Source organism: Coregonus clupeaformis, chromosome 12 (genome assembly GCF_020615455.1).
Source record: "Coregonus clupeaformis isolate EN_2021a chromosome 12, ASM2061545v1, whole genome shotgun sequence".
Classification (NCBI taxonomy): Eukaryota; Metazoa; Chordata; class Actinopteri; order Salmoniformes; family Salmonidae; genus Coregonus; species Coregonus clupeaformis.
Window position 1 is genome coordinate 16,013,979 of NC_059203.1, and position 27,337 is coordinate 16,041,315.

At 39.3% G+C, this 27,337-nt stretch overlaps 1 protein-coding gene across 12 annotated transcripts in view; it reads left to right on the plus strand.

Annotated features, from left to right (window-relative positions):
• atp2b2 (ATPase plasma membrane Ca2+ transporting 2) overlaps positions 1-27,337 on the plus strand; it is a 265,384-nt gene that overhangs the window by 147,493 nt on the left and 90,554 nt on the right. For all 12 annotated transcript variants that reach the window (XM_041891842.2, XM_041891845.2, XM_041891844.2 and 9 more), the window contains one exon: positions 23,817-24,074. In XM_041891842.2, the coding sequence (XP_041747776.1) occupies positions 23,817-24,074 (258 nt within the window). The remainder of the gene's footprint in view (positions 1-23,816; positions 24,075-27,337) is intronic.

Consider the following 27,337-nt stretch of genomic DNA (forward strand, 5'->3'; position numbering starts at 1 on the left):
TGTAGTAGAACACAATGCTGTGTAGTAGAACACAATGCTGTGTAGTAGAACACAATGCTGTGTAGTAGAACACAATGCTTTGTAGTAGAACACAATGATGTGTAGTAGTAGTAGAACACAATGCTGTGTAGTAGAACACAATGCTGTGTAGTAGAACACAATGCTGTGTAGTAGAACACAATGCTGTATTTTAGTAGTAGAACACAATGCTGTGTAGTAGCAACACAATGCTGTATTGTAGTAGTAGAACACAATGCTGTGTAGTAGAACACAATGCTGTGTAGTAGAACACAAATGCTGTGTAGTAGAACACAATGCTGTGTAGTAGTAGAACACAATGCTGTGTAGTAGAACACAATGCTGTGTAGTAGAACACAATGCTGTGTAGTAGAACACAATGCTGTGTAGTAGAAACACAATGCTGTATAGTAGAACACAATGCTGTGTAGTAGAGACACAATGCTGTGTAGTAGAACACAATGCTGTGTAGTAGAACACAATGCTATATTGTAGAACACAATGCTGTGTAGTAGAACACAATGCTGTGTAGTAGAACACAATGCTGTATAGTAGAACACAATGCTGTGTAGTAGAGCACAATGCTGTATAGTAGAACACAATGCTGTGTAGTAGAACACAATGCTGTATAGTAGAACCACAATGCTGTGTAGTAGTAGTAGAACACAATGCTGTGTAGTAGAATAGTAGAACACAATGCTGTGTAGTAGAACACAATGCTGTATAGTAGAACACAATGCTGTGTAGTAAAACACAATGCTGTGTAGTAGTAGTAGAACACAATGCTGTGTAGTAGAACACAATGCTGTGTAGTAGAACAAAATGCTGTGTAGTAGAACACATTGCTGTATAGTAGAACACAATGCTGTGTAGTAGAACACAATGCTGTGTAGTAGTAGTAGAACACAATGCTGTGTAGTAGAACACAATGCTGTGTAGTAGAACACAATGCTGTGTAGTAGAACACAATGCTGTGTAGTAGTAGTAGAACACAATGCTGTGTAGTAGAACACAATGCTGTGTAGTAGTAGTAGAACACAATGATGTGTAGTAGAACACAATGCTGTATAGTAGAACACAATGCTGTATAGTAGAACACAATGCTGTGTAGTAGAACACAATGCTGTGTAGTAGAACAGAATGCTGTGTAGTAGAACACAATGCTGTGTAGTAGAACACAATGCTGTATAGTAGAACACAATGCTGTGTAGTAGAACACAATGCTGTGTAGTAGAACACAATGATGTGTAGTAGAACACAATGCTGTGTAGTAGAACACAATGCTGTATAGTAGAACACAATGCTGTAGTAGTAGAACACAATGCTGTGTAGTAGAACACAATGCTGTGTAGTAGAACACAATGCTGTGAATGTAGAACACAATGCTGTATAGTTGAACACAATGCTGTGTAGTAGAACACAATGCTGTGTAGTAGAACACAATGATGTATAGTAGAACACAATGCTGTGTAGTAGAACACAATGCTGTATAGTAGAACACAATGCTGTGTAGTAGAACACAATGCTGTGTAGTAGAATGCTTGGGGAACACAATGCTGTGTAGTAGAACACAATTCTGTATAGTAGAACACAATGCTGTGTAGTAGAACACAATGCTGTGTAGTAGAACACAATGCTGTATGTAGAACACAATGCTGTGTAGTAAGAGAACACAATGCTGTGTAGTAGAACACAATGCTGTATAGTAGTAGTAGAACACAATGCTGTGTAGTAGTAGTAGAACACAATGCTGTGTAGTAGAACACAATGCTGTGTAGTAGAACACAATGCTGTGTAGTAGAACACAATGATGTGTAGTAGAACACAATGCTGTGTAGTAGAACACAATGATGTGTAGTAGAACACAATGCTGTGAGTAGAACACAATGCTGTATATGTAGAACACAATGCTGTATAGTAGAACACAATGCTGTGTAGTAGTAGAACACAATGATGTGTAGTAGAACACAATGCTGTGTAGTAGAACACAATGCTGTATAGTAGAACACAATGCTGTATAGTAGAACACAATGATGTGTAGTAGATAAACACAATGCTGTGTAGTAGAACACAATGCTGTGTAGTAGTAGTAGAACACAATGCTGTGTAGTAGAAACACAATGCTGTGTAGTAGTAGTAGAACACAATGCTGTGTAGTAGAACACAATGCTGTGTAGTAGAACACAATGCTGTGTAGTAGAACACAATGCTGTGTAGTAGTAGTAGAACACAATGCTGTGTAGTAGAACACAATGCTGTGTAGTAGTAGAACACAATGCTGTTAGTAGAACACAATGCTGTGTAGTAGAACACAATGCTGTGTAGTAGAACACAATGCTGTGTAGTAGAACACAATGCTGTGTAGTAGAACACAATGGTAGTAGTAGTAGAACACAATGCTGTGTAGTAGAAACACAATGCTGTGTAGTAGAACACAATGCTGTGTAGTAGAACACAATGCTGTTTTAGTAGTAGAACACAATGATGTGTAGTAGAACACAATGCTGTTTGTAGTAGTAGAACACAATGCTGTGTAGTAGAACACAATGCTGTGTAGTAGAACACAAGCTGTGTAGTAGAACACAATGCTGTATTGTAGTAGTAGAACACAATGCTGTGTAGTAGAAACACAATGCTGTGTAGTAGAACACAAAGGCTGTGTAGTAGAACACAATGCTGTATTGTAGTAGTAGAACACAATGCTGTGTAGTAGAACACAATGCTGTGTAGTAGAACACAATGCTGTGTAGTAGAACACAATGCTGTGTAGTAGAACACAATGCTGTATAGTAGAACACAATGCTGTGTAGTAGAAACACAATGCTGTGTAGTAGAACACAATGCTGTGTAGTAGAACACAATGTTGTGTAGTAGAGACACAATGCTGTGTAGTAGAACCACAATGCTGTGTAGTAGAACACAATGCTGTGTAGTAGAGACACAATGCTGTATAGTAGAACACAATGCTGTGTAGTAGAACACAATGCTGTATAGTAGAACACAATGCTGTGTAGTAGTAGAACACAATGCTGTGTAGTAGAGAGAACACAATGCTGTGTAGTAGAACACAATGCTGTATAGTAGAACACAATGCTTTGTAGTAGAAACACAATGCTGTGTAGTATAACACAATGCTGTATAGTAGAACACAATGCTGTGTAGTAGAACACAATGCTGTATAGTAGAACACAATGCTGTAAGTAGAACAAAATGCTGTGAAGTAGTAGTAGAACACAATGCTGTGTAGTAGAACACAATGCTGTATAGTACAGAACACAATGCTGTGTAGTAGAAAACAATGCTGTGTAGTAGAACACAATGCTGTATAGTAGAACACAATGCTGTGTAGTAGAACACAATGCTGTATAGTAGAACACAATGCTGTGTAGGAACACAATGCTGTGTAGTAGAACACAATGCTGTGGTAGTAGTAGAACACAATGCTGTGTAGTAGAACACAATGCTGTATAGTAGAACACAATGCTGTGTAGTAGTAGTAGAACACAATGCTGTGTAGTAGAGAACACAATGCTGTGTAGTAGAACACAATGCTGTGTAGTAGAAACACAATGCTGTATAGTAGAACACAATGCTGTATAGTAGAACACAATGCTGTGTAGTAGAACACAATGCTGTGTAGTAGAACACAATGCTGTGTAGTAGAACACAATGCTGTATAGTAGAACACAATGCTGTGTAGTAGAACACAATGCTGTGTAGTAGAACACAATGCTGTGTAGTAAAACACAATGCTGTGTAGTAGAACACAATGCTGTGTAGTAGAAACACAATGCTCTGTGTAGAACACAATGCTGTGTAGTCAGAACACAATGCTGTGTAGTAGAACACAATGCTGTATAGTAGAACACAATGCTGTGTAGTAGAGCACAATGCTGTATAGTAGAACACAATGCTGTGTAGTAGAACACAATGCTGTGTAGTAGAACACAATGCTATATTGTAGAACACAATGCTGTGTAGTAGAACACAATGCTGTGTAGTAGAACACAATGCTGTGTAGTAGAACACAATGCTGTGTAGTAGAGCACAATGCTGTATAGTAGAACACAATGCTGTGTAGTAGAACACAATGCTGTATAGTAGAAACACAATGCCTGTAGTAGTAGTAGAACACAATGCTGTGTAGTAGTAGAACACAATGCTGTGTAGTAGAACACAATGCTGTATAGTAGAACACAATGCTTTGTAGTAAAACACAATGCTGTGTAGTATAACACAATGCTGTATAGTAGAACACAATGCTGTGTAGTAGAACACAATGCTGTATAGTAGAACACAATGCTGTGTAGTAGAACAAAATGCTGTGTAGTAGTAGTAGAACACAATGCTGTGTAGTAGAACACAATGCTGTATAGTAGAACACAATGCTGTGTAGTAGAACACAATGCTGTGTAGTAGAACACAATGCTGTATAGTAGAACACAATGCTGTGTAGTAGAGAACACAATGCTGTATAGTAGAACACAATGCTGTGTAGGAGAACACAATCGGTATTAGTAGTAGAACACAATGCTGTGTAGTAGTAGTAGAACACAATGCTGTGTAGTAGAACACAATGCTGTAGTAGAACACAATGCTGTGTAGTAGTAGTAGAACACAATGCTGTGTAGTAGAACACAATGCTGTGTAGTAGAACACAATGCTGTGTAGTAGAACACAATGCTGTATAGTAGAACACAATGCTGTGTAGTAGAACACAATGCTGTGTAGTAGAACACAATGCTGTGTAGTAGAACCACAATGCTGTGTAGTAGAACACAATGCTGTATAGTAGAACACAATGCTGTGTAGTAGAACCACAATGCTGTGTAGTAGAACACAATGCTGTAGTAGTAAAACACAATGCTGTGTAGTAGAACACAATGCTGTGTAGTAGAACACAATGCTGTGTAGTAGAACACAATGCTGTGTAGTAGAACACAATGCTGTGTAGTAGAACACAATGCTGTATAGTAGAACACAATGCTGTGTAGTAGAGACACAATGCTGTGTAGTAGAACACAATGCTGTGTAGTAGAACACAATGCTGTATAGTAGAACACAATGCTGTGTAGTAGTAGTAGAACACAATGCTGTGTAGTAGTAGTAGAACACAATGCTGTGTAGTAGAACACAATGCTGTGTATAGAACACAATGCTGTAGTAGAACACAATGCTGTGTAGTATAACACAATGCTGTATAGTAGAACACAATGCTGTGTAGTAGAACACAATGCTGTATAGTAGAACACAATGCTGTGTAGTAGAACACAATGCTGTGTAGTAGTAGTAGAACACAATGCTGTGTAGTAGAACACAATGCTGTATAGTAGAACACAATGCTGTGTAGTAGAACACAATGCTGTGTAGTAGAACACAATGCTGTATAGTAGAACACAATGCTGTGTAGTAGAACACAATGCTGTATAGTAGAACACAATGCTGTGTAGGAGAACACAATGCTGTGTATTAGTAGTAGAACACAATGCTGTGTAGTAGAACACAATGCTGTGTAGTAGAACACAATGCTGTAGTAGAACCCAGTGTGTAGTAGAACACAATGCTGTGTAGTAGAACACAATGCTGTGTAGTAGAACACAATGCTGTGTAGTAGAAACACAATGCTGTATAGTAGAACACAATGCTGTGTAGCAGTAGAACACAATGCTGTGTAGTAGAAACACAATGCTGTGTAGTAGAAACACAATGCTGTATAGTAGAACACAATGCGTAGTAGAACACAATGCTGTGTAGTAGAACACAATGCTGTGTAGTAGAACACAATGCTGTGTAGTAGAAACACAATGCTGTGTAGTAGAACACAATGCTGTGTAGTAGAACACAATGCTGTGTAGTAGAAACACAATGCTGTGTAGTAGAACACAATGCTGTGTAGTAGAACACAATGCTGTGTAGTAGAACACAATGCTGTGTAGTAGAACACAATGCTGTGTAGTAGAACACAATGCTGTATAGTAGAACACAATGCTGTAGGTAGTAGAACACAATGCTGTGTAGTAGAACACAATGCTGTGTAGTAGAACACAATGCTGTATAGTAGAACACAATGCTGTGTAGTAGAACACAATGCTGTGTAGTAGAACACAATGCTGTGTAGTAGAACACAATGCTGTGTAGTAGAACACAATGCTGTGTAGTAGAACACAATGCTGTATAGTAGTAGTAGAACACAATGCTGTGTAGTAGTAGTAGAACACAATGCTGTGTAGTAGAACACAATGCTGTGTAGTAGAACACAATGCTGTGTAGTAGAACACAATGATGTGTAGTAGAACACAATGCTGTGTAGTAGAACACAATGATGTGTAGTAGAACACAATGCTGTGTAGTAGAACACAATGCTGTATAGTAGAACACAATGCTGTATAGTAGAACACAATGCTGTGTAGTAGTAGTAGAACACAATGATGTGTAGTAGAACACAATGCTGTGTAGTAGAACACAATGCTGTATAGTAGAACACAATGCTGTATAGTAGAACACAATGCTGTGTAGTAGAACACAATGCTGTGTAGTAGAACACAATGCTGTGTAGTAGTAGTAGAACACAATGCTGTGTAGTAGAACACAATGCTGTGTAGTAGTAGTAGAACACAATGCTGTGTAGTAGAACACAATGTTTGTAGTAGAACACAATGCTGTGTAGTAGAACACAATGCTGTGTAGTAGTAGTAGAACACAATGCTGTGTAGTAGAACACAATGCTGTGTAGTAGTAGTAGAACACAATGCTGTGTAGTAGAACACAATGCTGTGTAGTAGAACACAATGCTGTGTAGTAGAGGCACCTGTAGTAGAACACAATGCTTTGTAGTAGAACACAATGATGTGTAGTAGTAGTAGAACACAATGCTGTGTAGTAGAACACAATGCTGTGTAGTAGAACACAATGCTGTGTAGTAGAACACAATGCTGTATTTTAGTAGTAGAACACAATGATGTGTAGTAGAACACAATGCTGTATTGTAGTAGTAGAACACAATGCTGTGTAGTAGAACACAATGCTGTGTAGTAGAACACAAAGCTGTGTAGTAGAACACAATGCTGTATAGTAGAACACAATGCTGTGTAGTAGAACACAATGCTGTGTAGTAGAAACACAATGCTGTGTTGTAGAACACAATGCTGTGTAGTAGAACACAATGCTGTGTAGTAGAACACAATGCTGTATAGTAGAACACAATGCTGTGTAGTAGAGCACAATGCTGTATAGTAGAACACAATGCTGTGTAGTAGAACACAATGCTGTATAGTAGAACACAATGCTGTGTAGTAGTAGTAGAACACAATGCTGTGTAGTAGTAGTAGAACACAATGCTGTGTAGTAGAACACAATGCTGTATAGTAGAACACAATGCTTTGTAGTAGAACACAATGCTGTGTAGTATAACACAATGCTGTATAGTAGAACACAATGCTGTGTAGTAGAACACAATGCTGTATAGTAGAACACAATGCTGTGTAGTAGAACAAAATGCTGTGTAGTAGTAGTAGAACACAATGCTGTGTAGTAGAACACAATGCTGTATAGTAGAACACAATGCTGTGTAGTAGAACACAATGCTGTGTAGTAGAACACAATGCTGTATAGTAGAACACAATGCTGTGTAGTAGAACACAATGCTGTATAGTAGAACACAATGCTGTGTAGGAGAACACAATGCTGTGTATTAGTAGTAGAACACAATGCTGTGTACTAGTAGTAGAACACAATGCTGTGTAGTAGAACACAATGCTGTATAGTAGAACACAATGCTGTGTAGTAGTAGTAGAACACAATGCTGTGTAGTAGAACACAATGCTGTGTAGTAGAACACAATGCTGTGTAGTAGAACACAATGCTGTTAGTGCATAATGTATAGTAGAACACAATGCTGTGTAGTAGAACACAATGCTGTGTAGTAGAACACAATGCTGTGTAGTAGAACACAATGCTGTATAGTAGAACACAATGCTGTGTAGTAGAACACAATGCTGTGTAGTAGAACACAATGCTGTGTAGTAAAACACAATGCTGTGTAGTAGAACACAATGCTATGTAGTAGAACACAATGCTATATTGTAGAACACAATGCTGTGTAGTAGAACACAATGCTGTGTAGTAGAACACAATGCTGTATAGTAGAACACAATGCTGTGTAGTAGAGCACAATGCTGTATAGTAGAACACAATGCTGTGTAGTAGAACACAATGCTGTATAGTAGAAACACAATGCTGTGTAGTAGTAGTAGAACACAATGCTGTGTAGTAGTAGTAGAACACAATGCTGTGTAGTAGAACACAATGCTGTATAGTAGAACACAATGCTTTGTAGTAGAACACAATGCTGTGTAGTAGAACACAATGCTGTATAGTAGAACACAATGCTGTGTAGTAGAACACAATGCTGTATAGTAGAACACAATGCTGTGTAGTAGAACAAAATGCTGTGTAGTAGTAGTAGAACACAATGCTGTGTAGTAGAACACAATGCTGTATAGTAGAACACAATGCTGTGTAGTAGAACACAATGCTGTGTAGTAGAACACAATGCTGTATAGTAGAACACAATGCTGTGTAGTAGAACACAATGCTGTATAGTAGAACACAATGCTGTGTAGGAGAACACAATGCTGTGTATTAGTAGTAGAACACAATGCTGTGTAGTAGTAGTAGAACACAATGCTGTGTAGTAGAACACAATGCTGTATAGTAGAACACAATGCTGTGTAGTAGTAGTAGAACACAATGCTGTGTAGTAGAACACAATGCTGTGTAGTAGAACACAATGCTGTGTAGTAGAACACAATGCTGTATAGTAGAACACAATGCTGTATAGTAGAACACAATGCTGTGTAGTAGAACACAATGCTGTGTAGTAGAACACAATGCTGTGTAGTAGAACACAATGCTGTATAGTAGAACACAATGCTGTGTAGTAGAACACAATGCTGTGTAGTAGAACACAATGCTGTGTAGTAAAACACAATGCTGTGTAGTAGAACACAATGCTGTGTAGTAGAACACAATGCTGTATAGTAGAACACAATGCTGTGTAGTAGAACACAATGCTGTGTAGTAGAACACAATGCTGTATAGTAGAACACAATGCTGTGTAGTAGAACACAATGATGTGTAGTAGAACACAATGCTGTGAAGTAGAACACAATGCTGTATAGTTGAACACAATGCTGTGTAGTAGAACACAATGCTGTATAGTAGAACACAATGATGTATAGTAGAACACAATGCTGTGTAGGAGAACACAATGCTGTATAGTAGAACACAATGCTGTGTAGTAGAACACAATGCTGTGTAGTAGAACACAATGCTGTGTAGTAGAACACAATTCTGTATAGTAGAACACAATGCTGTGTAGTAGAACACAATGCTGTGTAGTAGAACACAATGCTGTGTAGTAGAACACAATGCTGTGTAGTAGAACACAATGCTGTGTAGTAGAACACAATGCTGTATAGTAGTAGTAGAACACAATGCTGTGTAGTAGTAGTAGAACACAATGCTGTGTAGTAGAACACAATGCTGTGTAGTAGAACACAATGCTGTGTAGTAGAACACAATGATGTGTAGTAGAACACAATGCTGTGTAGTAGAACACAATGATGTGTAGTAGAACACAATGCTGTGTAGTAGAACACAATGCTGTATAGTAGAACACAATGCTGTATAGTAGAACACAATGCTGTGTAGTAGTAGAACACAATGATGTGTAGTAGAACACAATGCTGTGTAGTAGAACACAATGCTGTATAGTAGAACACAATGCTGTATAGTAGAACACAATGCTGTGTAGTAGAACACAATGCTGTGTAGTAGAACACAATGCTGTGTAGTAGTAGTAGAACACAATGCTGTGTAGTAGAACACAATGCTGTGTAGTAGAACACAATGCTGTGTAGTAGTAGTAGAACACAATGCTGTGTAGTAGAACACAATGCTGTGTAGTAGTAGTAGAACACAATGCTGTGTAGTAGAACACAATGCTGTGTAGTAGAACACAATGCTGTGTAGTAGAACACAATGCTTTGTAGTAGAACACAATGATGTGTAGTAGTAGTAGAACACAATGCTGTGTAGTAGAACACAATGCTGTGTAGTAGAACACAATGCTGTGTAGTAGAACACAATGCTGTATTTTAGTAGTAGAACACAATGATGTGTAGTAGAACACAATGCTGTATTGTAGTAGTAGAACACAATGCTGTGTAGTAGAACACAATGCTGTGTAGTAGAACACAAAGCTGTGTAGTAGAACACAATGCTGTATTGTAGTAGTAGAACACAATGCTGTGTAGTAGAACACAATGCTGTGTAGTAGAACACAATGCTGTGTAGTAGAACACAATGCTGTATAGTAGAACACAATGCTGTGTAGTAGAACACAATGCTGTGTAGTAGAACACAATGCTATATTGTAGAACACAATGCTGTGTAGTAGAACACAATGCTGTGTAGCAGAACACAATGCTGTATTGTAGAACACAATGCTGTGTAGTAGAGCACAATGCTGTATAGTAGAACACAATGCTGTGTAGTAGAACACAATGCTGTATAGTAGAACACAATGCTGTGTAGTAGTAGTAGAACACAATGCTGTGTAGTAGTAGTAGAACACAATGCTGTGTAGTAGAACACAATGCTGTATAGTAGAACACAATGCTTTGTAGTAGAACACAATACTGTGTAGTATAACACAATGCTGTATAGTAGAACACAATGCTGTGTAGTAGAACACAATGCTGTATAGTAGAACACAATGCTGTGTAGTAGAACAAAATGCTGTGTAGTAGTAGTAGAACACAATGCTGTGTAGTAGAACACAATGCTGTATAGTAGAACACAATGCTGTGTAGTAGAACACAATGCTGTGTAGTAGAACACAATGCTGTATAGTAGAACACAATGCTGTGTAGTAGAACACAATGCTGTGTAGTAGTAGTAGAACACAATGCTGTGTAGTAGTAGAACACAATGCTGTGTGTAGTAGAACACAATGCTGTGTAGTAGAACACAATGCTGTGTAGTAGAACACAATGCTGTGTAGTAGAACACAATGCTGTGTAGTAGAACACAATGCTGTATAGTAGAACACAATGCTGTGTAGTAGAACAAAATGCTGTGTAGTAGTAGTAGAACACAATGCTGTGTAGTAGAACACAATGCTGTATAGTAGAACACAATGCTGTGTATTAGTAGTAGAACACAATGCTGTGTAGTAGAACACAATGCTGTATAGTAGAACACAATGCTGTTAGTAGAAACACAATGCTGTATAGTAGAACACAATGCTGTGTAGGAGAACACAATGCTGTGTATTAGTAGTAGAACACAATGCTGTGTAGTAGTAGTAACACAATGCTGTGTAGTAGAACACAATGCTGTGTAGTAGTAGTAGAACACAATGCTGTGTAGTAGAACACAATGCTGTGTAGTAGAACACAATGCTGTGTAGTAGAACACAATGCTGTATAGTAGAACACAATGCTGTATAGTAGAACACAATGCTGTGTAGTAGAACACAATGCTGTGTAGTAGAACACAATGCTGTGTAGTAGAACACAATGCTGTATAGTAGAACACAATGCTGTGTAGTAGAACACAATGCTGTGTAGTAGAACACAATGCTGTGTAGTAAAACACAATGCTGTGTAGTAGAACACAATGCTGTGTAGTAGAACACAATGCTGTATAGTAGAACACAATGCTGTGTAGTAGAACACAATGCTGTGTAGTAGAACACAATGCTGTATAGTAGAACACAATGCTGTGTAGTAGAACACAATGATGTGTAGTAGAACACAATGCTGTGAAGTAGAACACAATGCTGTATAGTAGAACACAATGCTGTGTAGTAGAACACAATGCTGTATAGTAGAGCACAATGATGTATAGTAGAACACAATGCTGTGTAGGAGAACACAATGCTGTATAGTAGAACACAATGCTGTGTAGTAGAACACAATGCTGTGTAGTAGAACACAATGCTGTGTAGTAGAACACAATCTGCATAGTAGAACACAATGCTGTGTAGTAGAACACAATGCTGTGTAGTAGAACACAATGCTGTGTAGTAGAACACAATGCTGTGTAGTAGAACACAATGCTGTGTAGTAGAACACAATGCTGTATAGTAGTAGTAGAACACAATGCTGTGTAGTAGAGAACACAATGCTGTGTAGTAGAACACAATGCTGTGTAGTAGAACACAATGCTGTGTAGTAGAACACAATGCTGTGTAGTAGAACACAATGCTGTGTAGTAGAACACAATGATGTGTAGTAGAACACAATGCTGTGTAGTAGAACACAATGCTGTATAGTAGAACACAATGCTGTATAGTAGAACACAATGCTGTGTAGTAGTAGTAGAACACAATGCTGTGTAGTAGAACACAATGCTGTGTAGTAGAACACAATGCTGTATAGTAGAACACAATGCTGTATAGTAGAACACAATGCTGTGTAGTAGAACACAATGCTGTGTAGTAGAACACAATGCTGTGAGTAGTAGTAGAACACAATGCTGTGTAGTAGAACACAATGCTGTGTAGTAGTAGAACACAATGCTGTGTAGTAGAACCACAATGCTGTGTAGTAGAACACAATGCTGTTTAGTAGTAGTAGAACACAATGCTGTGTAGTAGAACACAATGCTGTGTAGTAGTAGAACACAATGCTGTGTAGTAGAACACAATGCTGTGTAGTAGAACACAATGCTGTGTAGTAGAACACAATGCTTTGTAGTAGAACACAATGATGTGTAGTAGTAGAACACAATGCTGTGTAGTAGAACACAATGCTGTGTAGTAGAACACAATGCTGTGTAGTAGAACACAATGCTGTATTTTAGTAGTAGAACACAATGATGTGTAGTAGAACACAATGCTGTATTGTAGTAGTAGAACACAATGCTGTGTAGTAGAACACAATGCTGTGTAGTAGAACACAAAGCTGTGTAGTAGAACACAATGCTGTATTGTAGTAGTAGAACACAATGCTGTGTAGTAGAACACAATGCTGTGTAGTAGAACACAATGCTGTGTAGTAGAACACAATGCTGTGTAGTAGAACACAATGCTGTATAGTAGAACACAATGCTGTGTAGTAGAACACAATGCTGTGTAGTAGAACACAATGCTGTATTGTAGAACACAATGCTGTGTAGTAGAACACAATGCTGTGTAGTAGAACACAATGCTGTATAGTAGAACACAATGCTGTGTAGTAGAACACAATGCTGTATAGTAGAACACAATGCTGTGTAGTAGAAACACAATGCTGTATAGTAGAACACAATGCTGTGTAGTAGTAGTAGAACACAATGCTGTGTAGTAGTAGTAGAACACAATGCTGTGTAGTAGAACACAATGCTGTGTAGTAGAACACAATGCTGTATATTAGAACACAATGCTGTATAGTAGAACACAATGCTGTGTAGTAGAACACAATGCTGTGTAGTAGAACACAATGCTGTGTAGTAGAACACAATGCTGTGTAGTAGAACACAATGCTGTATAGTAGAACACAATGCTGTGTAGTAGAACACAATGCTGTGTAGTAGAACACAATGCTGTGTAGTAGAACACAATGCTGTGTAGTAGAACACAATGCTGTATAGTAGAACACAATGCTGTGTAGTAGAACACAATGCTGTGTAGTAGAACACAATGCTGTGTAGTAGAACACAATGCTGTATAGTTGAACACAATGCTGTGTAGTAGAACACAATGCTGTGTAGTAGAACACAATGATGTATAGTAGAACACAATGCTGTGTAGGAGAACACAATGCTGTGTAGTAGAACACAATGCTGTGTAGTAGAACACAATGCTGTGTATTAGTAGTAGAACACATTGCTGTGTAGTAGTTGTAGAACACAATGCTGTGTAGTAGAACACAATGCTGTGTAGTAGAACACAATGCTGTGTAGTAGAACACAATGCTGTATAGTAGAACACAATGCTGTATAGTAGAACACAATGCTGTGTAGTAGAACACAATGCTGTGTAGTAGAACACAATGCTGTGTAGTAGAACACAATGCTGTATAGTAGAACACAATGCTGTGTAGTAGAACACAATGCTGTGTAGTAGAACACAATGCTGTGTAGTAAAACACAATGCTGTGTAGTAGAAACACAATGCTGTGTAGTAGAACACAATGCTGTATAGTAGAACACAATGCTGTGTAGTAGAACACAATGCTGTGTAGTAGAACACAATGCTGTATAGTAGAACACAATGCTGTGTAGTAGAACACAATGATGTGTAGTAGAACACAATGCTGTGAAGTAGAACACAATGCTGTATAGTTGAACACAATGCTGTGTAGTAGAACACAATGCTGTATAGTAGAACACAATGATGTATAGTAGAACACAATGCTGTGTAGGAGAACACAATGCTGTATAGTAGAACACAATGCTGTGTAGTAGAACACAATGCTGTGTAGTAGAACACAATGCTGTGTAGTAGAACACAATTCTGTATAGTAGAACACAATGCTGTGTAGTAGAACACAATGCTGTGTAGTAGAACACAATGCTGTGTAGTAGAACACAATGCTGTGTAGTAGAACACAATGCTGTATAGTAGTAGTAGAACACAATGCTGTGTAGTAGTAGTAGAACACAATGCTGTGTAGTAGAACACAATGCTGTGTAGTAGAACACAATGCTGTGTAGTAGAACACAATGATGTGTAGTAGAACACAATGCTGTGTAGTAGAACACAATGATGTGTAGTAGAACACAATGCTGTGTAGTAGAACACAATGCTGTATAGTAGAACACAATGCTGTATAGTAGAACACAATGCTGTGTAGTAGTAGTAGAACACAATGATGTGTAGTAGAACACAATGCTGTGTAGTAGAACACAATGCTGTATAGTAGAACACAATGCTGTATAGTAGAACACAATGCTGTGTAGTAGAACACAATGCTGTGTAGTAGAACACAATGCTGTGTAGTAGTAGAACACAATGCTGTGTAGTAGAAACACAATGCTGTGTAGTAGTAGTAGAACACAATGCTGTGTAGTAGAACACAATGCTGTGTAGTAGAAACACAATGCTGTGTAGTAGTAGTAGAACACAATGCTGTGTAGTAGAACACAATGCTGTGTAGTAGTAGTAGAACACAATGCTGTGTAGTAGAACACAATGCTGTGTAGTAGAACACAATGCTGTGTAGTAGAACACAATGCTTTGTAGTAGAACACAATGATGTGTAGTAGTAGTAGAACACAATGCTGTGTAGTAGAACACAATGCTGTGTAGTAGAACACAATGCTGTGTAGTAGAACACAATGCTGTATTTTAGTAGTAGAACACAATGATGTGTAGTAGAACACAATGCTGTATTGTAGTAGTAGAACACAATGCTGTGTAGTAGAACACAATGCTGTGTAGTAGAACACAAAGCTGTGTAGTAGAACACAATGCTGTATTGTAGTAGTAGAACACAATGCTGTGTAGTAGAACACAATGCTGTGTAGTAGAACACAATGCTGTGTAGTAGAACACAATGCTGTGTAGTAGAACACAATGCTGTGTAGTAGAACACAATGCTGTGTAGTAGAACACAATGCTATATTGTAGAACACAATGCTGTGTAGTAGAACACAATGCTGTGTAGTAGAACACAATGCTGTATAGTAGAACACAATGCTGTGTAGTAGAGCACAATGCTGTATAGTAGAACACAATGCTGTGTAGTAGAACACAATGCTGTATAGTAGAACACAATGCTGTGTAGTAGTAGTAGAACACAATGCTGTGTAGTAGTAGTAGAACACAATGCTGTGTAGTAGAACACAATGCTGTATAGTAGAACACAATGCTTTGTAGTAGAACACAATACTGTGTAGTATAACACAATGCTGTATAGTAGAACACAATGCTGTGTAGTAGAACACAATGCTGTATAGTAGAACACAATGCTGTGTAGTAGAACAAAATGCTGTGTAGTAGTAGTAGAACACAATGCTGTGTAGTAGAACACAATGCTGTGTAGTAGAACACAATGCTGTATAGTAGAACACAATGCTGTGTAGTAGAACAAAATGCTGTGTAGTAGTAGTAGAACACAATGCTGTGTAGTAGAACACAATGCTGTATAGTAGAACACAATGCTGTGTAGTAGAACACAATGCTGTGTAGTAGAACACAATGCTGTGTAGTAGTAGTAGAACACAATGCTGTGTAGTAGTAGTAGTACACAATGCTGTGTAGTAGAACACAATGCTGTATAGTAGAACACAATGCTGTGTAGTAGTAGTAGAACACAATGCTGTGTAGTAGAACACAATGCTGTGTAGTAGAACACAATGCTGTGTAGTAGAACACAATGCTGTATAGTAGAACACAATGCTGTATAGTAGAACACAATGCTGTGTAGTAGAACACAATGCTGTGTAGTAGAACACAATGCTGTGTAGTAGAACACAATGCTGTATAGTAGAACACAATGCTGTGTAGTAGAACACAATGCTGTGTAGTAGAACACAATGCTGTGTAGTAAAACACAATGCTGTGTAGTAGAACACAATGCTGTGTAGTAGAACACAATGCTGTATAGTAGAACACAATGCTGTGTAGTAGAACACAATGCTGTGTAGTAGAACACAATGCTGTGTAGTAGAACACAATGCTGTATAGTTGAACACAATGCTGTGTAGTAGAACACAATGCTGTGTAGTAGAACACAATGATGTATAGTAGAACACAATGCTGTGTAGGAGAACACAATGCTGTGTAGTAGAACACAATGCTGTGTAGTAGAACACAATGCTGTGTAGTAGAACACAATGCTGTGTAGTAGAACACAATGCTGTGTAGTAGAACACAATGCTGTAGTAGAGAACACAATGCTGTATAGTAGTAGTAGAACACAATGCTGTGTAGTAGTAGTAGAACACAATGCTGTGTAGTAGAACACAATGCTGTGTAGTAGAACACAATGCTGTGTAGTAGAACACAATGATGTGTAGTAGAACACAATGCTGTGTAGTAGAACACAATGATGTGTAGTAGAACACAATGCTGTGTAGTAGAACACAATGCTGTATAGTAGAAACACAATGCTGTATAGTAGAACGCAATGCTGTGTAGTAGTAGTAGAACACAATGATGTGTAGTAGAACACAATGCTGTGTAGTAGAACACAATGCTGTATAGTAGAACACAATGCTGTATAGTAGAACACAATGCTGTGTAGTAGAACACAATGCTGTGTAGTAGAACACAATGCTGTGTAGTAGTAGTAGAACACAATGCTGTGTAGTAGAACACAATGCTGTGTAGTAGTAGTAGAACACAATGCTGTGTAGTAGAACACAATGCTGTGTAGTAGAACACAATGCTGTGTAGTAGAACACAATGCTTTGTAGTAGAACACAATGATGTGTAGTAGTAGTAGAACACAATGCTGTGTAGTAGAACACAATGCTGTGTAGTAGAACACAATGCTGTGTAGTAGAACACAATGCTGTATTTTAGTAGTAGAACACAATGATGTGTAGTAGAACACAATGCTGTATTGTAGTAGTAGAACACAATGCTGTGTAGTAGAACACAATGCTGTGTAGTAGAACACAATGCTGTGTAGTAGAACACAATGATGTGTAGTAGAACACAATGCTGTATAGTAGAACACAATGCTGTGTAGTAGAACACAATGATGTGTAGTAGAACACAAAGCTGTGTAGTAGAACACAATGCTGTATTGTAGTAGTAGAACACAATGCTGTGTAGTAGAACACAATGCTGTGTAGTAGAACACAATGCTGTGTAGTAGAACACAATGCTGTGTAGTAGAACACAATGCTGTATAGTAGAACACAATGCTGTGTAGTAGAACACAATGCTGTGTAGTAGAACACAATGCTGTATTGTAGAACACAATGCTGTGTAGTAGAACACAATGCTGTGTAGTAGAACACAATGCTGTGTAGTAGTAGAAACACAATGCTGTGTAGTAGAACACAATGCTGTGTAGTAGAACACAATGCTGTGTAGTAGTAGTAGAACACAATGCTGTGTAGTAGAACACAATGCTGTGTAGTAGAACACAATGCTGTGTAGTAGAACACAATGCTGTATAGTAGAACACAATGCTGTGTAGTAGAACACAATGCTGTGTAGTAGAACACAATGCTGTATTGTAGAACACAATGCTGTGTAGTAGAACACAATGCTGTGTAGTAGAACACAATGCTGTGTAGTAGTAGAACACAATGCTGTGTAGTAGAACACAATGCTGTGTAGTAGAACACAATGCTGTGTAGTAGTAGTAGAACACAATGCTGTGTAGTAGAACACAATGCTGTGTAGTAGAACACAATGCTGTGTAGTAGAACACAATGCTGTGTAGTAGAACACAATGCTGTATAGTAGAACACAATGCTGTATAGTAGAACACAATGCTGTGTAGTAGAACACAATGCTGTGTAGTAGAACACAATGCTGTGTAGTAGAACACAATGCTGTATAGTAGAACACAATGCTGTGTAGTAGAACACAATGCTGTGTAGTAGTAGTAGAACAAAATGCTGTGTAGTAGAACACAATGCTGTGTAGTAGAACACAATGCTGTGTAGTAGAACACAATGCTGTATAGTAGAACACAATGCTGTATAGTAGAACACAATGCTGTGTAGTAGAACACAATGCTGTGTAGTAGAACACAATGCTGTGTAGTAGAACACAATGCTGTGTAGTAGAACACAATGCTGTATAGTAGAATTCAATGCTGTGTAGTAGAACACAATGCTGTGTAGTAGAACACAATGATGTGTAGTAGAACACAATGCTGTGTAGTAGAACACAATGCTGTGTAGTAGAACACAATGCTGTGTAGTAGAACACAATGCTGTATAGTAGAACACAATGCTGTGTAGTAGAACACAATGCTGTGTAGTAGAACACAATGCTGTATAGTTGAACACAATGCTGTGTAGTAGAACACATTGCTGTGTAGTAGAACACAATGATGTGTAGTAGAACACAATGCTGTGTAGTAGAACACAATGCTGTATAGTAGAACACAATGCTGTAATAGTAGAACACAATGCTGTGTAGTAGAACACAATGCTGTGTAGGAGAACACAATGCTGTGTAGTAGAACACAATGCTGTGTAGTAGAACACAATGCTGTGTAGTAGAACACAATGCTGTGTAGTAGTAGTAGAACACAATGCTGTGTAGTAGAACACAATGCTGTGTAGTAGAACACAATGCTGTGTAGTAGAACACAATGCTGTGTAGTAGAACACAATGCTGTAGTAGTAGTAGAACACAATGCTGTGTAGTAGTAGAACACAATGCTGTGTAGTAGAACACAATGCTGTGTAGTAGAACACAATGCTGTGTAGTAGAACACAATGATGTGTAGTAGAACACAATGCTGTTAGTAGAACACAATGCTGTATAGTAGAACACAATGCTGTGTAGTAGAACACAATGCTGTGTAGTAGAACACAATGCTGTATAGTAGAACACAATGCTGTGTAGTAGAGAACACAATGATGTGTAGTAGAACACAATGCTGTGTAGTAGAACACAATGCTGTATAGTAGAACACAATGCTGTATAGTAGAACACAATGCTGTGTAGTAGAACACAATGCTGTGTAGTAGAACACAATGATGTATAGTAGAACACAATGCTGTGTAGGAGAACACAATGCTGTGTAGTAGAACACAATGCTGTGTAGTAGAACACAATGCTGTGTAGTAGAACACAATGCTGTGTAGTAGAACACAATGCTGTGTAGTAGAACACAATGCTGTATAGTAGTAGTAGAACACAATGCTGTGTAGTAGTAGTAGAACACAATGCTGTGTAGTAGAACACGATGCTGTGTAGTAGAACACAATGCTGTGTAGTAGAACACAATGATGTGTAGTAGAACACAATGCTGTGTAGTAGAACACAATGATGTGTAGTAGAACACAATGCTGTGTAGTAGAACACAATGCTGTATAGTAGAACACAATGCTGTATAGTAGAACGCAATGCTGTGTAGTAGTAGTAGAACACAATGATGTGTAGTAGAACACAATGCTGTGTAGTAGAACACAATGCTGTATAGTAGAACACAATGCTGTATAGTAGAACACAATGCTGTGTAGTAGAACACAATGCTGTGTAGTAGAACACAATGCTGTGTAGTAGTAGTAGAACACAATTCTGTGTAGTAGAACACAATGCTGTGTAGTAGTAGTAGAACACAATGCTGTGTAGTAGAACATAATGCTGTGTAGTAGAACACAATGCTGTGTAGTAGAACACAATGCTTTGTAGTAGAACACAATGTTGTGTAGTAGTAGTAGAACACAATGCTGTGTAGTAGAACACAATGCTGTGTAGTAGAACACAATGCTGTGTAGTAGAACACAATGCTGTATTTTAGTAGTAGAACACAATGATGTGTAGTAGAACACAATGCTGTATTGTAGTAGTAGAACACAATGCTGTGTAGTAGAACACAATGCTGTGTAGTAGAACACAATGCTGTGTAGTAGAACACAATGCTGTGTAGTAGAACACAATGCTGTATAGTAGAACACAATGCTGTGTAGTAGAACACAATGATGTGTAGTAGAACACAAAGCTGTGTAGTAGAACACAATGCTGTATTGTAGTAGTAGAACACAATGCTGTGTAGTAGAACACAATGCTGTGTAGTAGAACACAATGCTGTGTAGTAGAACACAATGCTGTATAGTAGAACACAATGCTGTGTAGTAGAACACAATGCTGTGTAGTAGAACACAATGCTGTATAGTAGAACACAATGCTGTGTAGTAGAACACAATGCTGTGTAGTAGAACACAATGCTGTGTAGTAGTAGTAGAACACAATGCTGTGTAGTAGAACACAATGCTGTGTAGTAGAACACAATGCTGTGTAGTAGAACACAATGCTGTGTAGTAGAACACAATGCTGTATAGTAGAACACAATGCTGTGTAGTAGAACACAATGCTGTGTAGTAGAACACAATGCTGTATTGTAGAACACAATGCTGTGTAGTAGAACACAATGCTGTGTAGTAGAACACAATGCTGTGTAGTAGTAGTAGAACACAATGCTGTGTAGTAGAACACAATGCTGTGTAGTAGAACACAATGCTGTGTAGTAGTAGTAGAACACAATGCTGTGTAGTAGAACACAATGCTGTGTAGTAGAACACAATGCTGTGTAGTAGAACACAATGCTGTGTAGTAGAACACAATGCTGTATAGTAGAACACAATGCTGTATAGTAGAACACAATGCTGTGTAGTAGAACACAATGCTGTGTAGTAGAACACAATGCTGTGTAGTAGAACACAATGCTGTATAGTAGAACACAATGCTGTGTAGTAGAACACAATGCTGTGTAGTAGTAGTAGAACACAATGCTGTGTAGTAGAACACAATGCTGTGTAGTAGAACACAATGCTGTGTAGTAGAACACAATGCTGTATAGTAGAACACAATGCTGTTAAATAGTAGAACACAATGCTGTGTAGTAGAACACAATGCTGTGTAGTAGAACACAATGCTGTGTAGTAGAACACAATGCTGTGTAGTAGAACACAATGCTGTGTAGTAGAACACAATGCTGTATAGTAGAACACAATGCTGTATAGTAGAACACAATGCTGTGTAGTAGAACACAATGCTGTATAGTAGAACACAATGCTGTGTAGTAGTAGTAGAACACAATGATGTGTAGTAGAACACAATGCTGTGTAGTAGAACACAATGCTGTATAGTAGAACACAATGCTGTATAGTAGAACACAATGCTGTGTAGTAGAACACAATGCTGTGTAGTAGAACACAATGCTGTGTAGTAGTAGTAGAACACAATGCTGTGTAGTAGAACACAATGCTGTGTAGTAGTAGTAGAACACAATGCTGTGTAGTAGAACACAATGCTGTGTAGTAGAACACAATGCTGTGTAGTAGAACACAATGCTTTGTAGTAGAACACAATGCTGTGTAGTAGTAGTAGAACACAATGCTGTGTAGTAGAACACAATGCTGTGTAGTAGAACACAATGCTGTGTAGTAGAACACAATGCTGTATTTTAGTAGTAGAACACAATGATGTGTAGTAGAACACAATGCTGTATTTTAGTAGTAGAACACAATGCTGTATAGTAGAACACAATGCTGTATTGTAGTAGTAGAACACAATGCTGTGTAGTAGAACACAATGCTGTGTAGTAGAACACAATGCTGTGTAGTAGAACACAATGCTGTGTAGTAGAACACAATGCTGTATAGTAGAACACAATGCTGTGTAGTAGAACACATAGCTGTATTGTAGAACACAATGCTGTGTAGTAGAACACAATGCTGTGTAGTAGAACACAATGCCGTGTAGTAGTAGTAGAACACAATGCTGTGTAGTAGAACACAATGCTGTGTAGTAGAACACAATGCTGTGTAGTAGTAGTAGAACACAATGCTGTGTAGTAGAACACAATGCTGTATAGTAGAACACAATGCTGTGTAGTAGAACACAATGCTGTGTAGGAAAATAGTAGAATGCTTCTGTCCACATAAATGAATGGAACACATCAGCACCTGTAGTGGAATCTAATTCCTACAGTCGATCACAGTAAAGCTACATGGGAGCAGAGGAAGAATTAAGGTATACAACTGTTATTCACGGAAAGGAAAATGTTTGATACATGCAGAGCATTGAATAAAAGTTTTTTTTTGTGTGTGTGTGTGTGTGTGTGTGTGTCAAATGTATGTAAACCCTGGATTTATTTTGTTAAGTATCGGCCATATTGGCACTTTCCAGAAGAATCAGTCCTCCACAGCATTTCAATTAAAATTACATTTATTTAAGTATGTTGTTGTGGTAGTGGGGACAGCAGCATTAGTACTTTCTAAATTTATATTTTAAGGAAAACATTTTTTATATTTGTTCATTTCATAAGTGCATGTTCAGCTCACATACTGTAATATAATTAAAAAGCATGCATTAAGGTGTCTGTAATTGAATAAACATGGCAAATACTAATGTAGACATTAATAAATCCATGTCTATAGTTTTCTAAAAAGAAAATACAATGGTGAAGTGCCTTGATGGAGATGCAGTAGCTTCAAAACAGCGCCCCCTCTCTGTCATCTAGTGTATATATAAATAATTTGTTTGTGTGTGTGTGTGTGCGCATGTGTACATGATGCAAGTTTATTCATCCAGTCTATCACAAGTAGATCAAAAGGTTATAAGAATGTGAATAAAGTCCTGTCAAGGTTTTTTTTTCATACAAAGGAAAATGTTAGATACAAAGCATTGAATAGTCGCTTTGAATGTGTTTGTGTGTGCATCTAACCTCTCCCCTTTCAATTCAATTTCAATTTAAGGGCTTTATTGGCATGGGAAACGTATGTTAACATTGCCAAAGCAAGTGAAGTAGATAGTAAACAAAAGTGAAATAAACAATCAAAATTAACAGCAAACATTACACTCAGAAGTTCCAAAAGAATAAAGACATTTCAAATGTCATATTATGTCTATATACAGTGTTGTAACGATGTGCAAATAGTTAAAGTACAAATGGGAAAATAAATAAACATAAATATGGGTTGTATTTACAATGGTGTTTGTTCTTCACTGGTTGCCCTTTTCTTGTGGCAACAGGTCACAAATCTTGCAGCTGTGATGGCACACTGTGGTTTTTCATCCAGTAGATAAGGGAGTTAATCAAAATTGGGTATGTTTTCGAATTCTTTGTGGATCGCTGTAATCTCTCTCTCTCTCTCTCTCTCAGCCTGTGGGACAGCGGCGGCGGGCGCGGAGGACGAGGGTGAGGCTGAGGCCGGCTGGATAGAGGGAGCAGCCATCTTACTGTCTGTAGTGTGTGTTGTGCTGGTGACAGCCTTCAACGACTGGAGCAAGGAGAAGCAGTTCAGAGGGCTGCAGAGCCGCATCGAGCAGGAGCAGAAGTTCCAGGTGGTCAGAGGTGCTGAGGTCATCCAGCTCCCCGTGGCTGACATCGTGGTCGGGGACATCGCACAAATCAAGTATGGTAGGTATGGATACCATAGAGCCCTGACCCTAACCCTGACCCTGACCCTAACCCTAACCCTGACCCTAACCCTGACCCTGACCCTGACCCTAACCCTGACCCTGACCCTGACCCTGACCCTAACCCTGACCCTGACTACTGCACACAGCCCTAACCCTAACCCTGACCCTAACCCTAACCCTAACCTCGTCCCCAGACTACTGCACACGGTCATTGAGGCAGCCCGAACCATAACCTTGTCTCGAGACAACTGCACACAGCACATATAAGCCTGGGATATCAACCATTCTAAGTTGGCCTTAGTAGGAGTGACCATATAATTCTATGGGAGTGACCTTACTGAGTAAAGTATTTGTCATTTAATTCTAGCAAATCACACGACTGCTGGACTTCGCTCCAACTGGAGGCAAGACATGTTTGGAAGACATACTGGGAGAGTTAGGGGGTAGGTGTTGTGAGAGATGATTGGTTGGTAGATTAAACCGATTAAGCCAATGCCTATCGCGCAGAGTGTTTCTCCCGGTCTTTCTATTTGCTAACAAAGGCCAAGTTTGATGCGTTGGTCCACCACACTCTTTGTGCTTTTTTGGGCGGAAGTGTCTGGGAACGAGATTACCCATAATCCTCACAGCATCCATCAGAGTATTCAATCTGGAGGGCCTGAGTACGCCTGGTTTTCTACCTAGTAATCAATTGATTGATTCTATTCACCTGATGTCCCAGGTTTGATCAGTCTGAATAGTTGAAGAGAAAGAGAGGACAGGTCTTCTCGTTGAGCCCCCTTGCATCTCTACAGTATAATACACATTATCACAAAGACACATGGCTGGGAATCAGACAGGATGATTATCATATACAGTATAATATATTATCACAAAGACACATGGCTGGGAATCAGACAGGATGATTATCATATACAGTATAATACACTGCTCAAAAAAACAAAGGGAACACTAAAATAACACATCCTAGATCTGAATGAATGAAATAATCTTATTAAATACTTTTTTCTTTACAGAGTTGAATGTGCTTACAACAAAATCACACAAACATTATCAATGGAAATCAAATGTATCAACCCATGGAGGTCTGGATTTGGAGTCACCCTCAAAATTAAAGTGGAAAACCACACTACAGGCTGATCCAACTTTGATGTAATGTCCTTAAAACAAGTCAAAATGAGGCTCAGTAGTGTGTGTGGCCTCCACGTGCCTGTATGACCTCCCTACAACGCCTGGGCATGCTCCTGATGAGGTGGCGGATGGTCTCCTGAGGGATCTCCTCCCAGACCTGGACTAAAGCATCCGCCAACTCCTGGACAGTCCGTGGTGCAACGTGGCGTTGGTGGATGGAGCGAGACATGATGTCCCAGATGTGCTCAATTGGATTCAGGTCTGGGGACGGGCGGGCCAGTCCATAGCATCAATGCCTTCCTCTTGCAGGAACTGCTGACACTCCAGCCACATGAGGTCTAGCATTGTCTTGCATTAGGAGGAACCCAGGGCCAACCGCACCAGCATATGGTCTCACAAGGGGTCTGAGGATCTCATCTCGGTACCTAATGGCAGTCAGGCTACCTCTGGCGAGCACATGGAGGGCTGTGCGGCTCCCCAAAGAAATGCCACCCCACACCATGACTGACCCACTGCCAAACTGGTCATGCTGGAGGATGTTGCAGGCAGCAGAACGTTCTCCACGGCATCTCCAGACTCTGTCACGTCTGTCACATGTGCTCAGTGTGAACCTGCTTTCATCTGTGAAGAGCACAGGGCGCCAGTGGCGAATTTGCCAATCTTGGTGTTCTCTGGCAAATGCCAAACGTCCTGCACGGTGTTGAGCTGTAAGCACAACCCCCACCTGTGGACGTCGGGCCCTCATACCACCCTCACGGAGTCTGTTTCTGACCATTTGAGCAGACACATGCACATTTGTGGCCTGCTGGAGGTCATTTTGCAGGGCTCTGGCAGTGCTCCTCCTGCTCCTCCTTGCACAAAGGCGGCGGTAGCAGTCCTGCTGCTGGGTTGTTGCCCTCCTACGGCCTCCTCCACGTCTCCTGGTAGCGCCTCCATGCTCTGGACACTACGCTGACAGACACAGCAAACCTTCTTGCCACAGCTCGCATTGATGTGCCATCCTGGATGAGCTGCACTACCTGAGCCACTTGTGTGGGTTGTTGACTCCGTCTCATGCTACCACTAGAGTGAAAGCACCACCAGCATTCAAAAGTGACCAAAACATCAGCCAGGAAGCATAGGAACTGAGAAGTGGTCTGTGGTCACCACCTGCAAAACCACTTCTTTATTGGGGGTGTCTTGCTAATTGCCTATAATTTCCACCTGTTGTCTATTCCATTTGCACAACAGCATGTGAAATGTATTGTCAATCAGTGTTGCTTCCTAAGTGGACAGTTTGATTTCACAGAAGTGTGATTGACTTGGAGTTACATTGTGTTGTTTAAGTGTTCCCTTTATTTTTTTGAGCAGTGTATATACTACCACAAAGACACATGGCTGGGAATCAGACTAGATGTGTGACGAGTACTGAGGATACGAAGAGGCAGGACGCAGACGCAGGAATTAACAAGGTCAAGGTTTACTTAAAAAAAGACAAAGAGAAATAACAAAGAGAGAGTAAACGACACGAAGCTTAACAATCCCACACAACATCATCCAGAACAGTCCAGGGCTAAATAGGGGTGGTGATGAGATGATGAGGTGCAGGTGCGCTGGAGGTGATAAGGGTGCGTTCGGTTTCCATTCCTGTGTTTGCCGAGGTGGTGCGCTCAGACCGGTGGCTCAGTAGACCGGCGAATCAGAGCGCCGGAGGGGAGCAACGGGAGGAGACGTGACCAGATGCTATTTACTGTGATCTGAACCTCTCAACAGTAGCCTTTTTGCAATGTTATTTTGGGAGTTGTTTGTAGCTGCAGTCTTATAAAATAAAATCTGTTCTCCTGTCTGGATGCTACCTATCTGCTTCTGAGTCTCTGAACTGCTATTCTTTTTTAAATGTATTTTATGACTGCAGTGTTATTAAACAGTATCTGTTTTCTGTGAATGTGTTATTTTTAAAACATTTTAGTCATTGTAGCAGACGCTCTTATCCAGAGCGACTTACAGGTAGTGAGTGCATACATTTGTTTATTTTGTTTATTTTTTAAACTTGTCCCACGTGGGAATCGAACCCACAACCCTGGCGTTGCAAGCGCCATGCTCTACCAACTGAGCTACACGGGACTGTTATAAAATAGTATATGTTATGTT